Consider the following 12918-nt stretch of genomic DNA (forward strand, 5'->3'; position numbering starts at 1 on the left):
ATAAATATTTGTATTAAATTCTTTATTATGAATTTCATCTCCTAAGGATAACATTCACTAGTACTTTAAAAGAAGCAGATAAATTATTGGTCTTATTCATACATGGATTATACAGCATTTGTGACTTGTAAACATGCTTTCCAAACATTGTCTTGAATGTTATAATGAAAATATATTTTATATTTATATTTTTATGCAAATAAAAACCCTAACAACATTAAACTAGAAAATGTTTATTCACAGTATTACTGACCCTAAGTGATAAGCCCACCTTACAATAATACAAAGTTTCAAATTAAATACACAGTCTTTATGGTAAGTAAAGAAAACCAATTTTTGAAATAAGAAAAACCAGATCACTTTTTTCCTTCAGTCCTATTTAAGATAAAATTAGTCTCTTTATTCTTTAAAAACTTTCACATCACAGAACGGATATGGGTGCCTTAATTAAAACACACAAAATAAAACATAAAACTATAAGAGACAGGACAAAGCTTAAAAAAGATAACTTAGTTAAAATGCACTTCCATAAAAATATTTGTATTTACTTTTCTAGAAGCTATCTAGGTCAGTCATTTTATGCAAGAGCTGCAAACCTATACCACATCAAGTTCTACTTTTCTTTAAATTTAATTGTAAATCTATGTGAAATAAAGTCTGAAAAACTCTTATCCACCTTTTTAGTGCAAAAGCATGAGTCTGAGTAAAATTTAAACCAAATAGATTTTTAAGTTATGTATACCTTTAGCCCAACACATTGGAAATGGACTACAGCCGCTCTTCTCCATACAGACGGCACCTGCTGGTCTCAGGGCCTCTCGGCCCGCCAGTTCCAGCAACATAAACTCAGGCCTCTCAAGATCAGGCCAGGCGTCCGCGCACCAAGTCCCCGTTCATCGCTCCCACAGGGTTCGCTTCGATCCACAGCCACACTAAGTTTCCCCTGTGCGCTCCTTCTGTCAGAGCTTGAAGCAAAATTTGGGAGGTGCTCCTTCTGTAATATTTTCCAGCAGCTCGCAGAATGCCTCTCAGTTACAGAATCTTCTCCTGCTTCCGCAATCTGAAACACAGACCATCCTGGCTAGATTGAGCTCCTGAGCAGAATGAAACCAGCTAGTAATGTGACCCCACCGGCCTGGGTGCCTAGATTCATTCAGGGAAGGAGAGAGGGAGGGAGGGGAAAGAGGCCAGCAGCCAGGACCTGATTAATATGCTAATCCCGCCCTTCTGCTCAATTCATCTGGCAGGCTTCTGCTCACAAAACCAACAGGCTATTCTAAAATTGAGTACGCTGCAAATCAAGTCTGACCCAGATCATGTCTGTAGATGGCTCCTCCAACTATTTTTGTTTTCAAAGTCATGCCTCGGCCTATTACCAGCCTAATTCTGACCTTAAGCCTTAAGGTAACCACCTTGATGAAAAGTAAATAATATTGGGGGAAAAAAGCTTGATCAACATTAAGAAGTCTGTAAAGACTATGTCTACAGGAACCCAGATATTTCAAAGGTAAAAAATCTTTTTCAGGTTGACTTACTTTTTCAAAGTAAGTTTGCAAATTTATAAAACTATTTAGAAAACACATAACAACAAGAGTTTGAAGTTGCAAGATTCTATTAAAATTAGCTTAGGGATACTGAGGAATCCGAGATACCTGATTTCTTAATTTGAAAACACAAGTGAGTACTAAACCTATACTGAAGGACAGAAAAAACACTCTAACAATCTGTAGTAGTTAACTTTTTAAAAAAATGCAGAGCTAGTTACACTTTTTCCATTCAAACTGAGAGATAGTCACCGTCATCTCTAAAATTTAGCTATTTAAACACTTCCACTTTGGCAGTAAGACAGTAATAAACTGGGCTCCTACAGCCTCTGTTGTCTGAGTACACGGAATACACATTCAAGCTCTACCCAGTTCAGCTATCCTATTATGTGGGTAATTCTGTTAGTAGTAAATCCCATACACTAAGAAAAAAAATCAACTCCTCTAATTAACTGTGAACATGACCGAGACTTTATGAATTCACCAACTTGTGAAAACAAGAGCTGAAAAAGGCTAGGGGAACAAGAGGCCTATCTGTGTCCCGTGATGCCCCAGGACAGCTAGTTTCATTTCTGATACGCTACTCTCGATGATGGATTTGTCTCCAGGCGTTACATTCAGCCTCCTAATAGCAGTCAGAGCTCGAATAACCTCTTGGATGCCCCTGGTGAAAACATATCATTCACCAGAGAGAACTCTGACCCCAGACAACACTGGGAAGAAAAGAGGCTCCAGAAAAACACAGGCGAGCAAGCTAGGAAAGAAACAGAAGAAACAAGCAGATAGATCACCATTACTGAGGACCCTCAGGACAAAAAGGCCATCTTAGGAGAAATCCAAGCACATCCCACAAGCAAGTCCGGTGTCTGACACAGGCCCCTGAGAACGGCTTGCGGTTTAATTTGAACCTTCAAATAATAGATGTATCAACAACACAAGCAAACAATGAGTCTCTCTTGGAACTTAGGACTCTAAAGTTAAAAAACAGAAGCTACCTTTACTAGCTGCCAACAATATTCTACATACCAAATATTGGTCACACCCAATTTTCACGTCTTCTAAGCAAAAACAGGGCTGTCACATCTTTTAAAGATGCATTAAAGATGGAGTCAAATATCTAGGAAGTGACACTGCTTCACTGAGCCCACCTGTCACCCAAGAAGCCAGGGGTCTTTACGTATACACACACACCCAGAAAGGGTTTTTGAGCCAGACTGAATAGATGTCCCAGCACCACCTGCACAGAAGAGACAGGGGTTGGTGCAAGCAAGTGGTGGCAGTGCCTGGAGCCTCCACGCAGTACAGGAGGGGAGGAGAGGACAGACAAGGGAGAGGAAAAGTCAAGTCTCTAACTGCAGAGTAACCAGTGGGTGGCAGCTTTCTCTCCCACCCCACCAAGCTTTCTGTTTATCTCAATATCCAAGTATCACTTCCTCATGTGCAAAGTCCTGACGGTAGAAAAGATGACAAGATCCAAGAAGCAAAGACCCCTCCAGGCCACCAAGCAGAGCCCCACTGGAAGCAGCAGCCACGCAAGAGCCGAGAAGCAATCAGGCTGCTGAGAAGAACAGACAGGCAGAAGAGGAAGGGTCTGTGCCAAGCAAAGGAAAAGCTACTGTGCTCAGCACTCTCAAAGAGAAAAACCATCACCCTCCACTCTTGACACAACCCCAACAAAGCAGTTCATTCCCCACAAGTACCAAAGAGGAGAGTGCAGTTCAGGTGGTGGGGCACAGGCCTAAGGTCAAACCGCTGAGAGATTACACGAGGACTAGCCACTCTGGACAGCATCACTCCTGTTTTCTTCCAGCTAAACAGGAAAAACCAATTATGCTCTTAGATTCCCAATTCCTGAAAAGAGCAGGAAAGGCCTACAGTTAATGGTGGGGCAAGTGAAAAGATGAGCAGTCCCTTTATGTGCTCTGAATAAGAAACTCTACAAGCTAACATAAAGGCTGTCATTCATTAAAAAGTTCTATGGTCTCTTTAGAAAATTCTATAGGATCAGTAATAATTAAGAGCAATCCAGGGAAGTCCTATTTCACAGGTAAACTCCTAATTAAAATTTACAAGAAAGATGCTACTATTTTCTTGGACCTCAATCCATAGCCATCCTGGACTCCGGTCTGTCTCTTTCCTCAAAGCAATCCATTAGCAAAACCCAACATCCTTGCCTTTAAAAAAAATCCGGACGGTGTAGGTGCCCCCACCGGCCCCACCACCCTACACTCTGTTCCCAACCAGCTGCCACACCAGCCCTTTCATGATGCCAATCACACACCATTTCACTCCTCTGCTAAAGCTCACCACAGTTCCCCAACTCTGCCAGGACCAGTGCTTAGGTACTCAGCCCTGTCCGTGAGGCCCTGTGCATGTGGCTCCCCTCCCACCTACACCCTCTGTCTCACTGTGGCCTGGTTCCGGTTTCCTGGGCTTCAACACACTGACCTCCCTGCTGTCCTCTGCCCACACCAGGCCTGTCCCATGCCCTTTCCCTGCTTCACTTCCCATGGCACTTACACCTTCTCAATACCATGTGACTGACTTACACAGTATGTTTATTGTCAGGCTGCCCCCACCACAATCCAATCACCATGGTAGAAAGGAATCTGGTCTATTTTACATATATCATCTTACAGGCCTTATTATTGAACTGGTAAGAGGTACAGGCCAGATTCTGCACATCCAGAATATACAACCTACAGGTAACAAGGAGATGGCAGAGGGAATTTCTATTCTCTTTTAGAGGCCACGACCACAGAAAAGGCATCTAGATGTTCTAGATGTCAGGACTCGGTGCTAAGCTCACTGATGGCATGGCCTGCCTCAATCTCAGGCACTGCTTTACCTCTGAAACTCCACTCAGCACAGGGGCCTGATTAAATATTCACTGAATACGTGAAGTAAACTATATGAATATATAGTTTCAAGACATATAAAAAGAATATTAAAAAATGGAGAAAGAAAAACTGACATAAAATCTAGGAAACCCATGTGGACTGCCTCTCCCCATCCCACGTGAAAAATAAGTCACACAATTGTATTCTGGTACTCCTATGAGAACTTCCATTGCAAATTTCTGTAGAACAAAACGAAAATATTGTGTGAGACTAGAAAGAAGTCCTTAGAAGTCTAGCAAACAAGGTGATGATGAGCAGGATCAGGAAGCAGAAAAAGGAATTCCAAAACCCTTCATATACTGTGCAGCTAATACGACTTCCCTAAAGAAACCTGGCTGTAGGTGAGAAAGTCACTGGAAAGGACTACAAAGAAAGAAGCCAAATATAAATGTCACCAAAAGCAGATCACACAAATGCAAGTCTGATTCTCACACTTCTAATACAGCTATACAGTTTTATTCATCGGCCGTAAGTAATACTTAAGGGCAGTAATTAGAAGAATAAAGCCATGGTAAATGCTGTCAAGTCAGTTAACAGGAAGAATGTGAAAGAAAACCGTAACTCATATTATACATACAGAATTCAAAATTTACCTCTCTTATGTGTTTTATGTGTTTTTTACCTCTCTTCTTTTATGTCTGTTTGTGTTAATCAAGAATTACAGATTTAAATAAAATCAACACTGTTATACTACGGTGGCTCCAATTAGCAGCTGGTCATTACAACACACCCTAACTTCCAAAAGCTGGGTATCCTATCCTAAATTTAATTCTATTAAGACTCACAGAATTATCACTTCTATGTGCTTCACTGTTTCCACCAGAAAACAGAAATAACTTTTCTAAAAATCTTAATCTATCAACATAAATTAAGACTTGATAAAGACAAAAGAAATGTAGTGATAAGGATAGAATCATGTTCTGAAGACAAATAAATAATAGGTCTCAAAATACAACATACTCCAAAAGGTGATGATGTTACTTGCTGTCCTTGCAAAGTGTCTAACAATTACTATACCTCCTCCTTCTGTTACTCTGAAGGAACTCTGGGGAAGCTGAGGAAGGCACTACATTTGCATCTGGAAGATACACAGGAACCCCAGTCCTGTGAGACAAGGAAAGACTCATTTCACCATCCTGAATTTGTCTGTTCATCTGTCTAAGGACAATGGCAATACCTATCACCTGAGTACTGACTACATGCCAGTCATCAAGTAGCATAACAGCAATACTAGTAACAATGAGACTATGATACCGATATAATGGGGATACTAAGTCAGTGCTCACTCTGTGCCAAGCCCCATCCTAAATACTTTAAAAATATGGACTCAGGTATTAATAAACAACTTCATGAGGTAGATTCTATGACCCCCGTGTAACAGGTGACAAACAGAAACATGGAGAGCTGAGCAACTTGTCTGAGTTCACAGACCTCCTGCATAGCAAAGCTGGACATCACACTTGGGCAGTCAGACTCCAGAGTGTGCTCCTTCATTAACTACTGTAGAACTTCACCTATTTTCTTTTTCCTTTTTTTTTTTTAAGATTTTTTTTTTAATTTATTCATGAGAGACGCAGAGACATAGGTAGAGGGAGAAGCAGGCTCCCCCACAGGGAGCCTAATGTGGATTCAATCTCAGGGCCCCAGGATCACAACCTGAGCTGAAGGTACATGCTCAACCTCTGATCCAACCAGGTGCCCCTTCACAATGAATAATTCCAAAGACCAAAGACTTCACAAGCCACACGTGACAAAAAGGCACACTGAGGAACCGAGAAATGAAGCAACATGCTTGATGTCATAGCTAACTGGTCGGTGGCAGAACTGGCACCAGAACTGGGACACCTGCCAGTGCACACACCCTAGCCACCACCTGTAATGACACCACCTCCGGAGGCTGCAAAGATTTCCAGAGAACCCGGAAACAGGCCTCACTCAGCCTACAAAGGCCTATAAAGGATGCCTGAACCACACAAAGAATATGAGACAGACAGGCTGCTCTCATCCCCATACAACACTCTGATTCACCAAATTCTGTGGCTCCCATGACAGTCCTCTGGAGTCTGTGATCCCGACCCCGGCCGTGGATGGATAACTAGCCATCAGTGTACCTGCTGGACATGTAGGTGGGACCGGGAAGATGTATCACAATCACCAAGTAATAAACATAACAATGAATTAAGCATGAAATCTATAAAATACAAGATGTATAAAATAGAAGAGAAACCGCAACTCTAAAGAGGCAGAAAACTGTGAACTTATCCTCAATTCAGTTAATACTCAACTGGAGTATTTTCACCACACAGACATTTCACATGTATTTTGCCACAGAGGAGATGAAAGCTAAATTATCTAGGTTTAGAAACTGTTGGGAGGGCACGGTTTGATGGCTCAGTGGTTGAGCATCTGCCTTTGGCTCAAGTCATGATCCCAGCTTCCTGGGATCAAGTCCCACATCAGGGAGCCTGCCTCTCCCTCTGCCTGTGTCTCTGCTTCTCTCTCTTTGTCTCTCATGAATGAATGAATGAATGAATGAATGAATGAATAAAATCAAGGAAGGAAGGAAGGAAGGGAGGGAGGGAGGGAGGGAGGGAGGGAGGGAGGGAGGGGAGGGGAGGGGAGGGGAGGGGAACAGTGGGAGGTTACTTGCCACCAAATTTAAAAGAGAAAAAAAAGGCTCCTGAAATCTGAAAGAAGATGTAACTTGAGTTTTCCAAATATACTAGTAGAGGCATGGTAACACAGAACTTGGGCAAAAAAATCACCAAAATTGTCAACCCAACCATATGTGTTATAAAACAGAGTGGGGGTTTTTTTGGCTTATATTAACCAAATAATAAATATCGAAAGATAATCAAGTAGTTATTTATTTTAATGTTAACACCAATTGAATAAACTTTCCAACTCCTATTTTACTGAACATGCATATACACAGCCAACTTACTTTTATCATTTTGTCATCATAGACTCTTTTTCACTGGGGAAATCTAGTTTACCTACAGTGTGATCATTCACTTGATGGATCGAGCAGCAAAGTGCTCTGTTTGAAGGACTGCGGCAGAGAGAACCTGCCATGGCTCAAGGGCAGTCAGGCTGAGCAGTGACACCCACACAGCTACACGGGAAGGCCCAAGGGCAGCACTGGGCCCTGCTGGCAAATGGGTCCCTTCTACCACATACACTGCCCATTTTCAGAAGTATCAGCAGCATCGTACGCGTCCGGTCCTTCCTCTAACCGTATGCTAAGTAGAGCCCTGAAGAAGATGGTTTCTCTTCTCTTTTTTTATTTATTTTTTATTTTTTATTTTTGGTTTCTCTTCTCAAACAGCTACACAGTGGTGGGTTTTCTTTGTCAATGGCCCTCTTCTATGCTTTTGGTTTTGTCACACTGGTATCAGCAGATATTATTCCAATTTAGCCTTTAATTTATAGAGTTATTTTTCCAATTCTCCCTAAAACTTTTTATCATCAAAAAATGTTAAAAACTAACCCCACACCTATCAGGATGATTACCTTTTTTTTTTTAAATGAAAAACAGGAAATAACAAGTGTTGGCCAGGATGTCAAGAAGCTGGAACCCTTGTGCACCATGGGTGGGAATGTAAAATGGTGTGACCCATGGTGCTATCACCTCAGGGAACAATGGGGAAAGGTGTGCCTGGGTGGCTCAGTCAGTTAATCAGCTGCCTTTGGCTCAGGTCATGATCCTGGGGTCTTGGAATCAACTCCCACATTGGGCTCCCTGCTCCTCGGGGAGGCTGCTTCTCTCTCTCTCTCTCTCTGCCCTCTTCCACTCTGTCATGAATAAATAAAATCTGAAAGGAAGGAAGGAAGGAAACAAACAATGGGGACAGAGTTTCAGATGCGCAAGATTAAAAAGTTCTAGAGATCTGTTTCCCAATAACATGAATAAATGTAACACTGCTGAACTGTACACTTAAAAATGGTTAAAATGATCAAATATGTTATGTGTTTTTTATCACAATAAAAAATGTTTAAAGAATGTTAAAACCACTTTAAAGGAGTGTCTCTCATTTATTTTACAACAAACACGAATAGAATCGTGTCTACTTTTGTAGATGAGGGAAAAGCCTCTACATGTTAAGAACAAGAGGTGGGAAAGGGCAAAGACAATCACCAATCCTTGAGTGAGGACATGATCTAGTCCAATACTTCAAGGGAGCTTCATGTGGCTTTTTTAAAAAGTTAACCCCGTTATGAACTCTGAGATAATCACCAACACATTGTGAAGACTGATAAAAGGAGCCCTCACTTAGAATGGAGTCTGCAGGCCAGCAGGGGTGCCCTCAGTCCTACCTCTCCTCCTCAACTGCAGGCCCAACAACGGAGAGATGCACCCCACAGGCAAATAAGTTAGTGCTTTACTACCCGGCAGAGGGAAGGATCCTCTTCCCTCCCAACTACCCCCTTTCCTCTATAAAAGAGCAGTCCTCTCCTTTGTTCTGTCTACAGTTCTATCCTAGCTTGCTTGTCAGGGTTTCTAATTTTTTGCTGTTACTGAATAAACTCATTTTTGCTGATAAAATAACTAGCAGTTTTATTTTTAAGGTTAGCAACACTATTTTCAAGAAAGAGAGAGCTGAGACTGAGAGAGGATAAAGGACTTGGGGTTACGATAGGACTTTGTAAAATCAAAGCCTCATGAGACTCCAAAGCTCAAATCAATTCATCTTTCCACCACCCTCAGCCTGAGAGCCTGATGCCATCCACCCAAGCTTACTGTCAAGTATTCCCTGAATCCCCACCTGGCCATATACTAGATATATGATCCTGGGCACTTTTTAAAAAACTTCTCTGTAGAACTTGGTTTTCCCATCAGTGAAAGTTCAAAACAGCACTCACTTTCCACAGCTGTCATGAGAATTAAGTATTATAAGTATAAAGGGCTTTGAGAGTACAGCATGACTAGTGCACTATTCTGCATCTCCTGTTCACTGTTCACTCCAATTCACTATTGACACAGTGAATTAAGCACTGGGGATCTGCAAAAATAGGGACAGAGTTCTGGCCCCTAAGGAGTTCAGGGCCCACGAAAAGACAAGCACTTAAGTCACTGCACCCACAAGTCCAGCTCCTGCCAGACTGGTATAAGAAACCTCTAATAATCCCCTTGAAGGTTTAAGGCAGTTTGAGGCTTACATGAGTCATAAGTTTATTACAATACTGAAAAACTAGGAATGGCCTACATGCTAGTAAAAGAGAAATGAGCAAATAAAGTCTGGGAAAAGGTATTTGCCAAAAATTTTTCACTGACAATGGAAAACACTCATTAGTGAAAAAAGCCCACATAGTATAAAAGAATAATGTTAACTCCCATTCCTAAAATGCAAAAATTTTCAAAATCTATACATTTTATATATGTATCTCAAAGGGTTTTTTGAGAGGACGCAAGAGCACTTACGAGCTGGGAGGTGGAAGGCAGAGGAAGAGAGAATTCCAAGCAGGCTCTATGATCAGAGTGGAGCCCTATGCAGGGCTCCATCTCATGGCCCTGAGATCATGACCAAAATCAAGAGTCAGACGCTTAAATGAGCCACCCAGGCACTCCAAGATATATATTTTTAAAAATAAAAAAGTATAGAAGATTATGTAGACTGTGGTATTTCATTGCAAAGGAAAAATACATGCACATATGAGCTTCCTGGTATATGCACACATCACCCACAGACATTTACAGAATTATGAACAATGACTCTTCCCTACAGAGAATTCAGCAGGAAGAAAATCAGGTTACAGAGGGGAGGTTCAGGATCCCCTGCCCACCAATTTGAATTTTGTGCCATGTGTATTTCTGTTCAAAATAATAAGCATACATAAAAAGTAACTATTTTAAAGAAACAGTATCTAGTGAAGTCCCCAATATTTCCCAAGAAAGCAATCCTTTCTAAGTAACACATGCATCAAATAACAAATCAAAAAAGCAATGAGAAAATGTTCAGAACACAGTGATAATAAAACTAGAACATCAAAATCTTTAGAACACAGCTGAGAGTGTTTAGAGGGACATTTCAAATTTCAAGTGCTTATATTTAAAAGGTAAAAACATCAATTGTCTATGTTTTTAACCTTAAGAAAATAATAAAAATAAGAGGAAATTAAAAAAAAAAGAGGAAATTAAACTCTATGCAGAAATAAAGACAGAATAAGGAGCAATGCTGCACATTAGCACACAAGGCTACTAAAGGAAAATGAGTAATACTGACCCTAACTTTATTTAAAATTTTGGTATCTTCTTCATTGTGGATTTTTTTTTTTGCGTTAATGTTTAAAACAAAACAAACAAAAAACAAAGAAAACACTGCATCAAGCTATTACTTGATTACTGAGGTTTTCAGTGGCCCCACCAATGCCTCACCAAAATCCTGGCCCTCCCCACATTCCACTCTCTCCCAGGGGCTCCATCCACCTCAACCCCAAGGCTCCCCACACCCAGGCCTTATCCCCTAGTTTGTAAAACTAGAAACATTTCTGCCCAAAGCATGTTAAATATAATCACTCAATTTTAGAAGTTCTCTTCTGAGGACAAAAAGGATATTTAACGCTTCTTTTTCAAGGACCAGAACCACAGTAATTCCTGTTAGAGCCTTATCCGTCTTACTTCAAAGAGTTACAATGAATTTTTTCCAATGGACCAGCAAACTCCTTGATTTATAAATGTCTGAATTTAAATAAAGGAGGCAAGCCCTAAAAATCTGTTAGCAAAATAAATACTTGATTCTGGATATCGCCGTGTCCTATGACATGGCAAAAATCATAACATTCTTTCCTTCTTACTCTAGTCCAAAGGGCCTGACAGCAGCAACACCTCAACTCCACAAGCCACACAAACCTCGGCAGGACAAGACCATTTGTAAATGGCTGACTTATTTATTAACAGATTCCTCCTTCCCTCTTCTTTTAAACCAAGAAATTAATCTCTAAACCAAAATGAAAAAAAGAGAGGTGAGATTTCTGAATCCAGGAAGAATGCAACACCTGGCAGCAGGAACCTGTGAAAAGCACAGAAACACACTCATCAGAGAGCCGCTGAGGCAGTGGGAACGGGAGAAGCTGTGAGAGCTTCGAAGGATGAAGAGCCCAGAAGCTGGGCTGGGCTTGCATGGCTGCTTTCACCTTTGCCATCTATTTGTCAATTCGGGGGACGAGACAGAGGCTGGGAACCCAGGCTCTGCACACACACAGAACACACACAGCGGCCACAGCAACAAGACAAGGTTTGGCAGGCTGGGCACCTAGAGGCAAATGCAGCATATTTACTGCCACGCATCATCCACAATAAAAAGCAATGGTGCCAACACCTGCCACAACATGGATGGGACCCTGAGCAAGATGCTGGACACAAGAGACCACGTACTGCATGTATGATTCCAATTATATGCAATGTGCACAACAGGCAAATCTGTAAGTCAGATCAATGGCTGCCTGGGGCTTGGAATAACAAGGAATTGACTACCAATGGGTGTGGGGCTTGTGTGGGGATAAGGAGTTGATTTTCAATTTCTTGTCATTTTAAACAAGGCCAGATCAAAGAATTATTAGACATCATTTATTTTCCACAGCAGTTACAGTTCCTTTAGAATTTACTGGTGTTACTTCTTCTTCATTGACTTCCTAGAGACTTATTTCCAGATACCAGCTGGTAGCTTTTATTTGTTAAATACATCCCAAATTATATAAAATGATATATTCCTTTTTTCACTTTAGCTGGTGTGAGTCTCTGCCATTCGCACCTCAAAATTGCAATGATAAAATTCACCTAAGAACTTAGTGAGCACCTTTTATATGCCAGGCACTATTCAGATACCATGAATACCTTAGTGTATGTACAAAGATAGAGATATACACCAGGACACACTGGTAAGTACTTAACAACTGGATCTGCGGGGAGTGAATGGAGAAGCCCCGATTTGTGGCATCTGCTGATTTCTATGGTATAAATAAATACACCCATGGTATTTGGTTTCAAGATACCAATATTCAACCACCCGCCACTAACTCTCTATCTCCCTCTCTCACACAGACACATACACAATTTTTTTCTGCCCTCATGTAGTTTACATTCTATCAGGGTAGACAATAATAAAATCAAAAATAACTAAATTATACAGTATGTTGTCAAGCAATTTATTTTAAAAATTACTAAAAAAATAAAAATAAAAATAAAAATTACTAAGTTTAGCAGGGTAGGAGGGATAAGAAGTATGCACATAGGGAAATGCAGGTACCAGCATTAAATAAAGTGGTCAAGGTGAGCCACACTGAGAAATGTACACACAAAGACATTAAAATATGGAAATTCAAAAGCACACTTTTTTTTTTAATTTACAAGAAAATCACATGTTCTCTTTGGGGCTTAGCCATTTTTCAAAAAGTATGTTGTGAAAAGCATCCATGCTGTGGTATGGAGCTTCCTAGTACTTCATCACATGAATGTACCACAATTCTCTATTCGT

At 40.8% G+C, this 12918-nt stretch overlaps 1 protein-coding gene across 7 annotated transcripts in view; it reads right to left on the bottom strand.

Moving 5' to 3' along the window:
* PTK2 (protein tyrosine kinase 2) overlaps window positions 1–12918 on the bottom strand; it is a 267646-nt gene that overhangs the window by 211036 nt on the left and 43692 nt on the right. For 4 of the 7 annotated variants that reach the window (XM_077847401.1, XM_077847398.1, XM_077847395.1 and 1 more), the window contains exon 3: window positions 743–1060. The exons of 2 other annotated variants lie outside the window; for them this stretch is intronic. In XM_077847401.1, the coding sequence (XP_077703527.1) occupies window positions 743–842 (100 nt within the window). In that variant the 5' untranslated portion in view covers window positions 843–1060. Of the gene's footprint in view, window positions 1–742; window positions 1061–12918 lie in introns of those variants that run through there. One more of the 7 variants, XM_077847405.1, reaches the window with a different exon arrangement.

This window comes from Canis aureus, chromosome 14 (assembly GCF_053574225.1).
Source record: "Canis aureus isolate CA01 chromosome 14, VMU_Caureus_v.1.0, whole genome shotgun sequence".
NCBI classification, from domain to species: domain Eukaryota; kingdom Metazoa; phylum Chordata; class Mammalia; order Carnivora; family Canidae; genus Canis; species Canis aureus.